This window comes from Zootermopsis nevadensis, unplaced genomic scaffold (genome assembly GCF_977971745.1).
Source record: "Zootermopsis nevadensis isolate Lab colony 2312 unplaced genomic scaffold, Znev_1.0 Znev_ptg000004l, whole genome shotgun sequence".
Classification (NCBI taxonomy): Eukaryota; Metazoa; Arthropoda; class Insecta; order Blattodea; family Termopsidae; genus Zootermopsis; species Zootermopsis nevadensis.
In genome coordinates, this window is record NW_028259136.1 from 3,226,386 (window position 1) to 3,244,018 (window position 17,633).

General features: G+C 38.4%; 1 protein-coding gene across 1 annotated transcript in view; it reads right to left on the reverse strand.

Moving 5' to 3' along the window:
• LOC110830862 (uncharacterized) overlaps positions 1-17,633 on the reverse strand; it is a 58,756-nt gene that overhangs the window by 5,631 nt on the left and 35,492 nt on the right. The window contains exons 4-5 of the mRNA XM_022066210.2: positions 14,436-14,527; positions 586-778 (exon numbers count right to left, since the gene is read on the reverse strand). Of these exons, the coding sequence (XP_021921902.2) occupies positions 586-778; positions 14,436-14,527 (285 nt within the window). The remainder of the gene's footprint in view (positions 1-585; positions 779-14,435; positions 14,528-17,633) is intronic.

Below are 17,633 nucleotides of genomic sequence, written 5' to 3' on the forward strand. Positions count from 1 at the left end.
AAAGAAAATAAGTTATAGTTGATTCATACTGATTCTTTCGATAGTTATCGATATTACTTGGACACTTTGTGTAGATCCTATATTATGATAGGACAGTAGCCAGAACACAACTGTTCATTTTGTCTGGTTTGCGGCTAGAAAGAAAATAAATCCGTACACTACATAAACCAAAGGCATTACCGAATAGGACAGACCTTGTAGCAGACAGGACGATAGTATGAAATGTATCTTATAGAAACAGGATGGAAGGATCGGGTCTTGTTAAACAAGATGAGAGTTGTGTATTACGAACATAGCAATGCGCATCAGGGTTCCATAAAAGTGGAGGGGGGTGGATTCTTGACTAGCTAAGCGATTACCTTCTTCTGAAGCACTTTGACTTTTGATCGTCTTCCCAATGATTCTGTTTCAAAACTTTGGTGATTAGTTTGGTACATCCTGAATAAAAGTTTGACACACCAAACCTAATAAAGAATGGCCAAGATGAATGAATAAAGGTTTTTATCATTCTGTATGATAAAGACGTAAGGTACTAAGAATACAGATTTAATGTAGATTAGGTCTGAAAATGCATCTTTTACTCACCGTTGGTTGGAATAACCCGAGATCTGGCAAGGTCCGCCTTGTTACCAACAAGAATTACAGACTTGTCTTGAGTATAGTTCTCGCGCCAAAGGTAGTTGAGGATATCTTCTACAGTTTTGAAAGTGGCGCGATCCACAACGGAGTACACTACGACGCATGCGTGAGGTTCGTAAGTCGACAAGGAATTTTCAACCTAAAACAGACAATACACAGTATGATGACTTTGAAACTTCTTGGAAAACGGTTTTTACAGCGCGGACAGGCTAGCAGCATCAGACAGAACATTTTTATCATATGTTTCACGACATGCAAGATGTTCCTGGCTACAACAGTAATTTCCGACTACGAGGATGCAAGGTCGACAGTACGAGGTTCACTAGGTCTCAACGATGACGGTTTAGGCTAAAATCAGCACGGTGGAAAAGGTCGTCACGATAGAAATCCAGCTGAAGATGTCTTCTGGTATGTTGAGTCGTGTAATGTGGTAGAAGTTCACGAACTTATCAGAGGTCCTTGCTGCAAGAATAAATGGTAGCCATCTTCAAGAATCAATAAATCTAAGTCATTTATATCAGTGCCCTTGGATAAGACAACGAAACCAAGCAAGGCAGGCAGTGTGTCCTTCAACGAGACAGAGAGTACTTTTCATTAACATACGAACTTGAAGCAATGAAAGTTTCTGCCGTGTGACCTTTAACCAGATTGCAAAGCTACAAGTGAAAGTCTGTCCTTGGGGTCGTCGGCCGCAGTGCGTCAAGCAGTCACACAGACAGTGGAACTGTGAACTGGTTAGCTCAGCCACAGTGTACCACGTCATATTACAAGGGGCGATGAACAAGATTGTGCAATTTTCCTAGCTCATAAATCTCCGTCAGCGGGCGAACCCTCTGGCCCGAATTGCTGACATAAATCACGTCACACAACTCCCTCTGCCACGGGACATCCCCTTAACTAAATTCAAATACAGAGTCTGTTTTCAGTATGTTAGCCGGGCTAACAAGGCTAAAATGGTTAACACAAACGTTCCGCATCAAACAGAAATCAACAACGTGGCGGGTCGACGAAGTGTGGTTACATACGTATTGTCATTTTGCTTATTTATGCTTTAGATCTAACGATTTGGTTCAGGAGGTAATCTGGCAAGCTTTAGACTAGTAGCCTACGTGACTCATATCGATTCTTTATTACGCGAATTTTACAAACTCTTAATTCATGGAATTAATGTCTTTGTCATATTAAAATGAGGTATAGAATTCTGAAGTAATAAACAAGGTATTTCATTTTTAGTCAATTTAACGACACATATTAATCTCGTAGACATAATTAGCGCTATGGATTTTTGTGTGTACCGGAAGGTTTCCGAAATGAATGTAATAAGAGACGTATATTATCAGCATACTCTGGATGCTTATGCCCCAACAAATTAATATGGTTAACAGAAAGACTCTGCTTACGATGATGGTGTAGGGGAAAACGCAGTCCAGTCACCAGACTGCAGGACGAAGTCACAATTCAAAATATCCAGTAAATCATTCGTAAATTTGAACGTTGCGACATTGAACTCGACTAGGAGAATGAATAGTGTATATTCGATTATGGGAGTAAATGTCTTGCAAAGCGAAAACCCTGTTTGACCACTCAATTGACATAACAATATTAAAATTGATATAACTGTCCTCTGGGTTGTAGCGCCGTGAGAACCTCAAATCTTATTTGATATTAAAATGTATACTACTGAAGCAGGTTGTGAAGATGTATGTTGGACTGAACTAGCGAAGACAAGATTTGAATGCCAGGAATTTACTGCAACAAAGTCAAACCTTCCAAAATCAGATTTGATGTTTTCATGCCGATGAGTCCGAAGATGGCTGTCTTCTTGGTTGTTGAAGAGTGTAGTTTGGTAGAAATTTATCAACGTTTCAACGCCCTGATGACGGAGACAGCAAGGATCTCCGAAACGTTGGTAATCTTCTGCTAAACCACACGTCGCAATAACCCAGAGGAAAGCCATCTTTAAACCTTCCGGTAAAGTTCTAATAACAGAGAATCGATCATTAAAGCCACTTCAGTTAGAAGAAATAACTACCACTGGAGGAACAATGGAAAGGAGAAAACAAAGTTAAGTCTTCCGCAAACCCATCGACTGAGTCTCGAAGTCAGACCTTCTTTGTGGTACACATGTACTGAGTGGAAAGCTACGGATACGATCAATCCATCTGTGGTATTCACCTTAGAGAGCAAACGAAGCTCGGATTGTCCCACAGGAAAAATTACAACACAGCAAGCCAGGCCAGAAAACTGGCTTCTCGTTAGTTATTCGTAAAATTGCTTTCTAGTCCTTCAAGATTGATGTGATGGACGGGGACTGTACTTTAAAAATTACGACAATTCGGACTTTCTGTAAATTACGTATTTCATCCTTTACGTATGTGAAGAGACCGTGTGACAAATTTTAGGGCATAATTTTGTATCCTGTTCCTTGTGACACATAAATAAGTTATTCTTTCTTTCTGTTAAAATTTTAAGTACGTCAACTGTTTCAATAACATACTTCTCAACTGATGCTGATCACTTTATACATTAACCCGCAGAAGGAAGAGGCAATAAGGAAACAGGAAGCCGGGTGGGTTTCATATAATAGGTTATAATGACAAGACGTAATTACTTTCAGTATCGTTTTCCAGATAAATCATATTGTGCTAATGTGATTAACAACGGCAAAGTATCTTGCAGAGTGAAACATGGCTTCCATGCCAAAGTATGAGTGATGCCGGTATTTCGTAAGAGTTTACTGTCAATCTGAACTATCCTGGGGTCGCAGGGGTATAAAGGCGCAGAAAAAGAAACCCTCGTATTTTTAAGAAGTCTAACATCGGCTAGGCCAGACAAAACAACAATAGAGGACTGTAGAAACAGATAAATCACTTCTCTGTCAGATCGCTGTCTGCGTGTGATGGGGTGTGAACTCTGCGACGTGGGACTCTGGTACAAAAATACACCATCTACGTGATTAATCACAATGTGACATGCAAAATAATAGCTAAAGTTGCACATTATTACATTTTGATCAATTACTCTTCATGACATGTGGACAAGGAGTAAATACGAGGGAGTCAGTGGGTTCAGTACCCTGTCCCAGGATCAATAAAGCCGGAACAAAGGACGAAAATTGTAAAACGCTGCAAATCCTCTCGCACGAACGCACGTAAAAGCCTTCCTGATGGAAACGGAAATTCAATGTAAATGTCCTTTACGTGTATTAAAATGAGCCGCCCTGTAAAATAGGTTCCATACGGAATTAATTCTCTGCTATAGCCACAAGGCTACAGACATTCATTACAGAAAGAACTTGAGTTTCCCCGTCATTATTCCCATTCAGTTGGTGGGTTAATATAGATGATTAGCTTTCCAAAGTATAGTTTACAGTATACTAATCATTCCAGGAGATATCCCCACACGCAGTATAAGTGATACGTGTTGCTTGTCGAAATCGTACAGCGCATTTGAGCGTGAAGTGATCATACCGGAACGGTAGCGATACGATATCTTTTTTGAAATTATTGTTCAGAAGCAGGCGATACGTGTCGAAAACAATTTCTGTATCATCCAATAAGTCATTTAGTTTGCAGAGCATCACGACCATTGACAAAGAACGAAGTATTAAGTAAGTGTAAATTATAGTTTCTCCGATGTAAATTTTACCTAAATAGAAGCTGAGAATCCTGTTAAATCTCACAAATGCACAAGACTTGCAAGTCACGTAATTGCTATATATGTAGTGTACATGTACATAAACTTACATCTCCCATAGTTATCTATGTACATCAACGATCCCACACGCAGATTTAATGCTGGTTATTTATTTATGCCAATTCATTATTAAACTGACTGTTAATATTAAGTCATTTGTTCACAATTCCCTTCTTTGTGCAAATTACGTAATTGCCAATTGTTTCAGAAATACAGTAGCGAACGTTAGTATCCCTGCATTCTTATTTGGATTTCATGTACCAAATACTGCTTTTTATTTTATCAATTAACGATAGTGTTTTTCCTTTTGTCTATGCCGTCATTGTAACAAAAAATACAAAATTACAATTTTTGTATGACAATTTAAAATCACAATCTGCGAAAATGCACATAAACACCGGTAAAGTTCTTTGTTTTATATAGAAAGAGCTGGCTAAGTGCACATACATCAAATCAATGTCACAACAACAAAAACAAAACGTGTCTAGAAATGCCAAAATGTATGAATATTTGTATCTAAGTCTCTCGTTTTGCCAATATACAGTGTCTCATATAAATTCTTTTATGTGTATCCATATATAAATGTACGTATGTACAAGATGTATCTAGAAATGTCAACACGGGAGGCATTTTATACAAAATGTATGATCATTAATGTCGGTTGATGTGTCGCGATATCAATAGACATGCATCTCATGCAAGTTCTTATACACATTTCCAGACATAAACTACTTTTGTAAAAATGTATCCAGAAATGTCAAAGCGAGACATGTCTCATGAGCATTTGTATGGGCTGAGATCTGTCTATAGACACGCACTTCATGAAAGTTCTGATGTAATAACACATAAAGGAATAGGTTTGAATAAAAATTTCCTTGGATATTATCCATCGTCTAGTAAAATATAAAATATAAAACGTAAAACGACGTTTCGGAGATGGGACTCTATCTCCGAAACGTCGTTTTATTTTTTATATTTTACTAGACGATGGATAATATCCAAGGAAATTTTTATTCAAATGAATCTTCACCATCGTCAAGAAGTTTTAGATAAAGGAATATAGGAGAATATTTTTACAGAAGGGCGAAGGAAAGTGCAGAAGTATTGTAGGAGTTTTTTTTAGGGATATCTTGGCTTGCAATTCTTGTACCAACTTAATCTTGTACTGTAATCTGCATGAAGCTAGTTGTAAATTTAAGAATAAAATCAGGGATATGTAAGATGGAACAGCGGAAGGTAACCGCAAGTTTCTAGTAACAATAATAAAGTATGTGTAGTAGAAAATGTCGCCCTTAAAGTTACTTATATTAGGCTGCGGTCTGCGAAAACCTGGTGTATAAAGAACTCAGCTCAATTAATTAATAAATACCTGAAAAATTAAGAACAGAATAACGTAAAATATTTCACTACGATAGGAAAAACGATAGTCCTTGAGGTTCTATGATGGTGGAAAGCCACCACGACAGAAATACAGTCCTTGAGTCGAAAATCATCAAAATTTGTACCATGAATTTATAACAGGTTCTGTAAAAGCTGCATGAGAGACCATCAAGTTCTTCTTCAGAAAGAAAAATTATTGTTTTGTGAACAATGTTCGAGCGACGTCCAAATAAATCAATACGAAACGCAATCAAAGAGAGTAGGTTGTCACACAGTTCATACGAACTCTGAAAGCAACTTCTGTTTTCAATTGTTCACGCCCGGTTCGATAGCCATGGTGGATGGGTAGGTCATGAACAAACGGGCTAGCCTATTTTAGGTCTATAAACGACTTCTACATGCGGTGTTGGGCCGAAAGGAGTCCAGAAATCAAAATAAACGAATTTGACAAATTTGGAAACTACATTTGAGAAGTTTCGTAAAAGATGGGTAAATTCGTCAATGGCTAAGAAATTATCAGATTCTGTAGAAGGATTTTATTGCATGGAGATTAAATAAAACTTCTGGAAATGAGAGTCGGATCTTCTGAACTGTTGCGAGGAGACGGACAGACAGACAGACGCAGTTCAACTGTATCGAACATTACGGCCTTCCTCTGTCTCTGTCTGAGTCGGTTAGCTGCTCAAAGATGGCCGAGAATTCAATATTACCAAGTTACCCTGTTGATCGTCCTTGGTCTGTACAGGCAACCAGAGACAGCATCATGAAGGAAGCCATTATCACGTTCACCGTCTCTGTTATTTCTCACTAAACGCCATACTAGCTTTCGTTCCCACCTTGGAAAAAAAAATTGGTTTACGAAATCACCATATCATCATTGTGTGTGTGTTACTTTCAAATTTTGAACCAAGTGACACATTTCACGAAACTCTGTATGAACGTTGTGCTAATGGAGATTGCTCCAACAAGACATTCTAATTTTAAATTTATTAAGTAATGTTTTAATTTCGTAAGTCAGTAGCAAAGTAATAAAAGACCTGAAAGATCGAACCACCAGTGCACCGATTAATATAAATATTTAGGGTCCTAAAATATTTAATGTTAACAGATATGCAAATCTGATAAGGTAATTTCTTAGTAGAATATAAGAAACATGTCTGTCGTGTGAAATTTTTAATTAGCACTATGATTTTTATCTGCGGATTACTGGAGCTACGAAGTTTTATATGGGGATACATCAAGAAAGATCACACAAGTTATGTGCGAAGTATTGTTTATAAATAAGTAAAAACATTGTGGCAACAAACAACACTGAGTAGTTTATATCTTACAAATTTAACATGCACACATTATTCTTAACATAGTAATAAGATTTGTATGATGATGATAATGATTATGGTGAGAATAATAATAAAGTTATTTACAATTTAAAAATGGCTGGACTCGCATGTACCAATTCAGAAGAAAATCCCACAGCCTAAGATAAATTTCACTTTATGGTGAGTAGGTTCAACGTGTTCTGCCTGGAATACGTTTGCAGCTCACGAACATTCATCGCTGATAGAGAAATGATTTTCGAGCTGTAGGCATGTTGAGCGTTCCTCTAGCGCGGCTCCAGCCATCATCATTAATAACACAAAGGTCAGAAGTACGTCGTTTTATGGGCTTATAAATTTTCGTTCCAATCTTGCGATTTTTATCGTCCTTGCTTTGTAACCTTCATTCGTCCCTACTAGCTCTTGTTTCTTCCGCATACCTCGAATTCATCGAAACATGTTAGCAGACACTGAAAGATCTGAGCTCGATTCCTGTTCTGGAACATCTCATGAAAATACTTGAAACTGGCTGCATCCATGTAACATTCTCTCTTGGCAAATGCTGTGCTAGAGCAAGCTAACCTGTTGAACATTCTGAACAAAGTTTATACAGAGTGATTCAAAAGGTTAGGGCCAAACTGAAGGAGCGTATAGAGGGACTCAGAGAGAACAACTTTCGAATAGCATGTCCTCCGAAGTTATCCTGAGTCAATCGAGGCCATTGAATGTAGGGAAGTCTGATAACATACCGCTGAAATAATCGTACTTTGCTATTCTCCTACTAGCTTAATTGTTTTTTTATTAATGTACAAGGATTACATTGGCAAACTTACAAACAAACCAAATTTACAACAGGTATGTTATCAGACTTCCCTACCTTCAATGGCCTCAACTAACTCAGGATAACTTCGGAGGACATGGATTCCTATTCGAAAATTGTTCTCTCTAAGTCCCTCTATACACTCCTTCAGTTTCGCCCTAACCTTTTGAATCACCCTGTATAATGCCAACATACGAGACCAACGCTCAAAATCTGTGGTCTCCAGATCCGCCCTCAATCTTTCTTGCAACGTGAACCCCCAACCCAAAATTATGTCATATTTTTTTTATTAAACAGAATATAGATCAACCGAAAAATATATAGAAGGTACAGTTTTTGTGAAGTTTTTACGTAAATTTTGAAGCAAAAAAAAAATGCTCTGAACTCACAGCAATACAGTGGCATACAAAATGAGAAGAATGTAATTAAATAGCGGACATTTTGGAAAAAACTTTCCGACCTCAGTTGATAAATACTGTACGAGAAAATATTAAGACCGTGGCTTGTGAAAAGGCGGTTCACTTATTTTCCAAATCTTGCTGAAAACGAAGGTGATAGCTGCATGGCCTTTGTTCGATTCCCGACTATCGCAGAAATTTGTCTACGCCACAATGTCCAGAACGGGTCTAGTGCCCACCCAGCGACATATTTGACGCACACTGAACGATCATTCTCTGAGGATAGACTGGAAGGAGCGTGAAGCTACACAACGCTTCCATCAATAAACAAAAGGGACTTTTACACTCGGCTCCAGAAACAGTTTAATAATAGTCATTAATATTGTATGAATACTTGAACTGTAATACATAAAAGTCTTGACTATTTTACTGCGAAAAAGTAACGATTTTAAAGAGACACCAAGCATAATAAAGATCCACAAAGGCACGAGATTAGCAGTTTAGAAATACGAAGAAGTTTTCAGCAGACCTGAGAACGATAACGAAGCGAAATAAGTCGCATCTCTTAATGAACCCAATTCGTTCTGATAGCAACTCTCGCATTTCATTACTCGGTTTTCCGACTAGAGCATTCGCTGCTGACGAAGTTAATTATACTTCGTTGAAAAAAAAAATACGGCCGACTGGGGCGGCGTGAGTTCATGGCCGGCAAATTTCACTTCTTTTTCCCCCTAAATTGAAATTAATCTATACAGCTTTTTGTTCACAATTTAAAGTCATCTAAACATGTTATATAACAATGTAAATAATACTGGGAGCTGCTGTTTTTGCTGCTTTTAATTTCACAAGCTGGCCATGGCTATGACGTATGAAGCCGTGTTTTTATTACTGTTTACTTTTGTCTTGAGAATTATAACAATTGTTTTCTTCGTCACAGTGCTTGGGAGAATCTCGCGTTATTAACTGCGACAAAGTTTCAAGAAATTTAAGTATTTTAACAAAGCGGGGAGGGGGAGAAGTGGGAATTCTGATGATGGAGGCAGCAGTCTTCGTACGAGTGTTATTCCGCTCGCGACGAAAGTAAGCTTCGACTACGTGGCTAACAACGTCTGGCTGACTGGAACTGGCTAACGATGCATTTTATCTTATCCGTTCTGATGTTTTCTTTCAGTTCATTGATTTCAACTGAACCAAGAAAGTAAGACACAAGACTTAACAGTGTTTATTTTTATAAATGTTAGCCGGGCTAACACGGCTAAAATGAAAGCTCTATTCCCGTACTTAAAGTCACAGCGCTTTAAACCGTAACCTAGATCCTGTTAAGGTAATCAGCGTCAATGTTAGCGAGTTACTTTGCATTCGAATTAACAAACATTGAGGCTTGGGTATATTTGCATAATACGTCCCCTGAAATGTCAAGTGGTTGAGAGATGCCACCATTGAGGGGGCAATAAAACCCAGACAGACTAGACTCTACTTCTGTGCTGAAAGTTACGCTTAAGTACGAATGTGTGCTTTATAATAAAGCATCATGTGAAAAGAGAAGATGGACTGACAGAAGATGGTCTCTTTTTATTACAGCAATGTATATGGCAGGTCCTTAAACTTGAAGACAGCGTTTCTTATTAGAAGGCAGGTTACTGCTATCGGGGCTTTACTCAGGTTGGTTGTTCACTTATCTTACGATGTTATGCCAAATCTTGTGGTTATAAATCGTCGAACAATACAATGGGATCACTGTGAAAGAGTGATCTGAAAGGATGTGAGAGAAAGATGTTTTGGTCTATGATAAAATTCTATACCTGAAAGTAAAAACGAGGATAAACACGGACATCAAAAAATAAAATAGTATATTTAAAGGAATATTGTTCGAATTTTATAAAAGACGGCACTTGATATAAAGAAATGTAAATGGTTTTTTACATTACTCAGGTTTTTTAAACACGGATTAAAACATTTGATTTGTACATCAGATTCCGAGAAACTCCTTATAACCGTAGATCAGACTACACACATGCTGGATTTTCACTGTGGAGAACCGAGTTCGTTATCAACGCGAATAGTTATCCCTACTGTATACATGCGAGGAAAACCACGAGTATGAAACAGAAGAACTGACAGTCAGACATTCTTTACGCGGTCCGGAGAACAAATAACCCGACTGAAAGTTCTAGTGGTTTTTCTCAGGCAAATTCCTGGATGATACCTTAAAATAGGCCACAATCACTTCCATATCCTTTCCATTTCGTTATTTAGAAATTATATCATTCGACACTATATAGCCTGTGCTGCTGACAGCATTGTTAAACAATTAAGTAAACTAATGTAAGTGTTAAGTAACACGTAAGCGAAAGGCAAACGTACGCTCACTGACGGTAGGAAGATCGATACATCGAAGTTCAGGACCGCAGCCAGCACTCGAAATATCCATCGACCATTATCATCCCGTCAACCACTACAGTAACAGCTCTGCCTGGCATCTACTCCATGAGTGGCTTTCTCTCTCCTTGATAAATCGCTGACAAGTCCATTCTACCTATGCATGCTTTAAAAATCGATATTCTCTCTCGTTTCATGAATACGTATGAGCCCACCGCACTACAAAATAAGGTACAAGTGATCTGCTTAACAGAGCTGCCATAGCGGGTAGTGGTTTTAGATGTCCTTCTGAATGAAAGCCACAGGTTAAAACAAACACAGAACACGTGTTTGCAAAACAGAACAAAGACGCCGCATAATTCTACTAGCAGTAATGAAAAACGAGAGCGAAAAGGTTGCTTCTGTTTGCATTATTTTCTTTTAATTTTGTGTCCTACGCTGGTATTTTATTAAGCGTTCCTAACAGTCTAGCGTGAACAAAGAACACATTATGGGCCAGTCCATATCTGCCGCGTTCTTTCTACTCCAGTAGGCAACATGTATGACAAGGGGTCAACTGCAAGAACGTTAGTGCTCAACAGTGGCCTCGGTTTACAGTAGCGCAACAAGGACCGACGTGATACAGAGTCAAGAACACGTCTCGAACATCAGTGTACTGGCTTTTCGAAACAAGTTCTCGCTTTCTTAACACCAACATACTAATGATAAAGCGAATCTTTACCAGAGACATTACCTCAAAAAAGCAACTGTAATTGCATTTCCATTATCGAGAAAAAATTGATCGTAATGAAGTGACTGACTTCTGTACCGACGTTTTAGAGGTGATCGCTGCTTCCACCATCAAAGCGCTAATGACCAAGGCAGTAAGCACCTCTGAAACGTCGGTAAAACTTCTATCAGACTACTCAGCTCCACATCCCAGAAATGAGAAGATCTGCCATGTATTTTAGTAGCAGTATCAGACACTTTATTCAAAGCCCTTCCCCTGTATTATTTGTGAATCTTTGTCTTAAATGCATTCTCTAACGTCGCGTTATCTCCTATTAAAGAATAAACTTTAAATAATTTCTGTACCTAAATTATCCGACGTTCACTCATGGAAGTTTCAAAGAGGTTTATGGGAATTGTTTTTTTTAAAAACGTTCATTATGAAGTCATGAAAACAAGTGGTAAAATAAATTAAGCTAGTTATAAACTGTCATTCATTTTTCCCTAACAGACAACAAATCTTCAAACTGCGAAATTCATAATCTCTCGCGATCTCCCACAGTCTATGACAGTCTGTATTCTGACTTTCGAAACTTCCACAAAGTTTTTGCATTTCTCAACCTAAGGCAAATTACTTTGAGAGGCATTTTTAGAGCCTACATTGAGTTCAACTTTTCCATATCTTATCTTCCTCATCTCTCTTTTTTTTAACTTTCGTTTACACTAACTTTTTTCCTTCCATCCTCTTTTAAGACAATACAATAAATTCTTATAACCAAACCTGCACAGATTCGCAAATGGGACTAACTACAGTTTGATTTTACTAGGTTTCTTCTTACGTAAGATTGGTAACTATTTTGGAAACACGTTGCTAGGAAACAAACAACATCCAGAGCTTTATACACTTGTTACAGTTCGTTTACTTTGTAACTTATAAATGTGGGTCATTGCTTCTATGATTGGATAATATGATAGAAGAAATCTAACGTCATGCGGAGACAAATACATTCTGAAATTCTGCGATGGATACATTCTTACATCTTTAGAACTGGACAGTATCCGTTATGAGCTGCAGACACAGCAAAAGGTTCTTGTTGTAATGAAGCACAGCCCTCCGTCCTCTAAAAAACAAATTTGCCTGACAACGGACCGAGAAATTATCTCATCCACAGTAACGGTCTTGCAAATGTCCTCAGCACTATGAGCGTTCTGTGTACTTAATTCTATTAGAAAATAGTATTGCCATAAATTTCATAAAGGCTCAACGTAATAGACGTAGTTCAGCAAAGTAAGAAGTTCGAGGCGTGAAAAGGCACTGTTCTGTTTTACATATATTACTATCACAGACTTTCAAACTATCTGCTACTGACACGCAGACATTGCTAATGGCTGAAAACAATACAGCGACAAAATGTTGCTAAGGCTTTCTCTTGGAACCAGACATAAAACATCTCAATTTCATGCCTCAGTTCTTTGAGACATTTTCCTATCGTACGACTTAATCTCCAGGTTGAAGTCAAATCAGGCGAACGATGGGTACTCACCACTTACACTTCACCCTATCTACCGGTGTGGAAAATTAGGATCGAGGTAAGTCCCGACGTTGCATGTAAAATGTGTCCCGTTTGGTGACAGTGGTCGTAGTAATCTTCGTCATCACACAGCTAATAAATATTGGGTGCAAGGTATGATCTCATTTCTCTGAATTATCCCTCAAAAAAAAATTAACCCCCTCCGTTTGGAAGACACGGTGCAACAGAACGGACTTCTACTAACTTCTATCATAGACAAGAGGGACTCGGAGAATTACCGAATTCTTTCTTGTGACATGGCTTCCATGTTTTATAACGCCACACACAGTCTTATTCGTATTAAACAACCACGGATGCCATACAAGTTTACTGGTTTCGAATATTTCGAACATTGTACGGAGAATGTAATACAACTTCTGGGACTAGCCCCTCACAGCACGCATGACCTAGAACGATCAGACAGAAACATTCTGCAAGTCTCTATAGGTTTAGCACCATAAAAATTCCACAAACGGCTTCAATAACTGAACAAAGGTTCTGTACCGTTTTCTCTGAAACAAAATGGCATGTGTTGAATTTCTGTTAAGGATTTCTACTGTACAGGAGCAATAATACCATTTATCTAACGAAATTGTAAAAGAAGAAAATTCAGAAAAGATGTCTGATGCGTGTAGTCTGGTAGAAGTTTACCGACGTTTCAGAGGTGATACTATAACCATCATAAGGGCAGTCAGTACCTCGGAAACGTCAGCAAGCTTCTACCCGTCTACACGGCATTACAACCCAGAAAATAGCAATCTTCACTTTACATTAATATCACGACTAGTAGTTTGTGGCGGTCATATAATGTGCTGACATTCGTTGTTTTTGACGTAAATACGTCTATAAGGAAGGGTCATTCGGCAAAAATGTGGAACGAAAAGGGGGAACGAAAAAGGGGAACGAAAAATGGAAACGAAAAAGTGTAACAATGGTTACCTAGGGAACGTCTGTTTACTCGGCATTGTTGTTACCTAGGAAACGTCATCTGTTTACTGTTTACATTACATTACCTTACATTACATTCAGCTACCACAGACCCATCTTAAGCGTAACTAATTCAAGTTGAATAAGCAATGTCTTAATCAAACTTTACTCAATTGTAAAGCATGTATAAAGGAAATATTTAGAATAAAGCCAATATATAAACTTCCTTTCCGTATAGACGTATTTAAATCAAATTCTCCGGAACCGTGGTTCCACTGACAACTTTTTATTCGTTGAGCCGGGATAGCTCAGTCAGTATAGTGACTAGCTACGGGCTGGACGACCGGGGTTCGATCCCCGATGGGGGCAGGATTTTTCCTCTAGCCTCTGCGTCCAGACCGGCTCTGAGGCCCACCCAGCCTCCTCTACAATGGGTACCGGGGTCCTTTCCCGGGGGTAAAGCCGGCCGGGGCGTGATGCTGACCACTCACCCCCATCTAGTGCCGAGGTCAAGGAAGAGAGGAGCTATACCTCCTCTCACCCCAAACGCCTACATGGCGTATAGTGGGACAAACTTTACTTTACTTATATATTCACTTACCGACATCTCGACACTCGGGTGGTCAATGAAGATCATCTCAGACTCCTCTCCATCAAGAAGTACAGACACGGTTTTTTCTCCAAACTCGTCATCTGCAAAAAAAACGAAAAAAGACGGGTCACGTTTAGTTTCGACTGGTTCACGAGTTCATGTTCGAATCACTAGCAATGGCGATACAAGAAACAATTTCAAACTCAAGCTTTGAAAACCTCAAAAATAACCACGTCTAAATTCTGTTGTGACATTCGTACAACGCAACACGTAATAAAGGATTCTTTGTACCTTCATGCCTCAGATACCAGAATCTCGTTTATAAAAGGAGTGAGACTGCCAACAGGAACCATATACTGCACTACACCAAAAATATTTTACAGTTTCCACAGTTGGAATTTTTTAACCATAAGGTTCGTGATCGGGTTCTACTGCATTAAGCATATGACTAAACATGTAAACAAATATATAATCTACTTGTACTTTCATATCGTGTATTTAACAGATATAGAGCATGGCAACTATTGAGAAGAGTGTCATTTCACTTTCACGAGTATGAATGTAGATCTCTTCTGGGTTGTTGAAAGTTGTTGGAGACAGCAGGAACCTCTGAAACGTCGGTAAACTTCTATCAGACTACAAGGCGCAACAACCCAGAAGACAGCCGTCGTCAAGTAAATAAATGAGTTCATATGGAACGTTCATCCATCATTTCCTCTTTATTAAACCTGTTGAGAAATTCCAAGCTTTTAATTACCCCGGAGATTAATAACAACAACAACCACAAAGCCCACCACTGAACCACATCCTTAACCACTTCAATCCAGTTCACATATTCACAATCCATTTTAATATTATTCTTTGATTCACTCCGACTGCATATACTGGTATTCCCAAGCAGTATCTGAATCTATTTTCTATATCCCCTGTAAGTTCTCTAAAACTAATCTGTATCATCTTTCTTCATGTCAAAAACCTAGACATACGAGGTGAGGAGCGCACATGTTGTTTAGGGAATATAAATATGAAAAAGAGAATTTTCCGTTCAGATGAATCTAATAAATTGCACATATATCAACGTCATAACTGTACCGTAACAAACCATAGAAGCAGTTCTCAAAGCACTCATAGTGTAGACAGCGACAATCCACGTGAAAAAGAAAATCCTCGAGGGACTATCACATGGTAGTCATAGTAACGAGGCTATTGTTTGTGATTATAAAGATCAGCAGTTCATGTGCAAAGAGACAAATAACACCGATTAACAAAAGTAGCTCTAGACTTCCGACTACGTACATTTTTAAATTAATCTAAATGTGTACTGTCACTAGAGAATTTACCTATCAACAACAAAGCAAGAATAAATAAGGTAATCCTTAGAAGGATTTTAGGTTCTCAAGGCAGCGAGTATAAAGATCGCTGGCTGTCTTGTGGGTTACAACTCCGTGAAATCTGGCAGAAGTTTACCAACTCATCGCTCTGATGAAGGAGGCAGCAAAGACCTCTGAAACGTTGGTAAACTTGTGTCGTATGCAGGCGTCGCGATGCTTTGACATGATTGTGACGAATCGCTTCTCGAGGGTTTTCTTGGTTTGGTGTTCTGATTCGCCATAGCGTATATCTCATACATTTAGGAGAACATTTGACAATGTTAGACACAAACGAGAAAGTAGGACGAGGAAAAAATAATAGAAAACAATATTAAGCTCTCATTAAATGTAAAACAACAGTGTTTACTGTGTATAGAAGAGAGTACGCCGAAAAAAGGTGCCAAACGATATTTTGTCTCACAATAATCTGTATCTGTAAACAAACTAAAAACAAACAAACTCTGACTGAAATAGGGGAAAGAGTGCGGTAACAGGCTACATGGTGTTTGAGAGTTTTCCATGGAAGGCATTTAGATGGCCTTCGGAACCCTAACAGCAGGTAAAATGATCACAATGGCTGCAATATCGGTAAGTTAATGTAAAAAGATTAAGCTTCTGATGTGTGCAACTGTAGCCTACACCTTAACACTGTCTGCAAATATTGCTAATAGGGGGTGCTCGAGGGCATGGCAGAGGCTGGTACTGTGCTGTGTTGTGTCAACTGCCATTTCATCCGTTCCGGTCACAACCCTGCGCGACTCTAATATCCTAACAAAACCTCCATGAATAAAATCTCGTTTCCACACGAGCAGACAGATTGAAAACACAGGTGGTCATGACATGAACACAAATTATCACGAGCTACTAACTACTATACTCCATGCGCCAGTGACGACATTACACTGCAGTCGTGTCATTAAACACATTTGTATCGACTGAAAGTCTGATTAACGTCTTCACAAACTGCTGCACTGTGTTTCGAACAGTGACAGATTTGGAGGATCACACGATCGATTTTTTTTAATTATCTAAACCCACCGTTTTAACCTACAGATGACGTAGTTTCGAATTGTAGGTCGACTGTGTGAATATTGACTGAAAAGGGGTGTGGAAGGAAACGGCAGGTCATATTTTAACGTTCTAATTTATTTATTTAACAACACTGTCAGTACCTGAAGTTACAAAGCACCGAATTGTAGAATTATTAATTAATAATGAATTGGAAAGTGTTTGGAAGGAAACAGTCCTGGTCTAATGTAAGGTGCTATTCGGTATTTTCCTGGAGGGACTGAGGAAACTTCTGTCGGGTTAACCAAATTTCGAACCGTGGCTCGAACTACAATTATTGCGTTTATGAAGCACGTTGTTCATTAACAGCCCGCGAAGTTGAGTTAGACGAAATGAGATACAGCAATTAGTAAAAGTCTCCGTTTTCCACCCTGCCTTTAAAAAAAACAAATTTTACTACTGAAATAATAAAACTGTTTGTTCATTACGGTAATGTTATGGATAAATATTCCGCTATCCAATGTTACATGTAGAGCTGAGTATTGATCACCGTCAAATGATTGTCAGGCAACTGACATGATTTTTGAATTGTAAAATTGGTTATAGTCATCAAGCTTCAACAAGGAAACAAACAGACAATTCAATGAGAGGATTCTGAGCAGGACTTCAAGAAATAAAATTATAAGAAAAATAAAATAAATAAAATAAAATAATAGGAAATATATAAGATACCAAACTCTTAAAAACAATAACAGAAAATTAAAAATTAGTTCGCACAATAAAGGAGAATTATGAAGAGTTTTTAGGAAAAATAACGAACGCCTTTGGG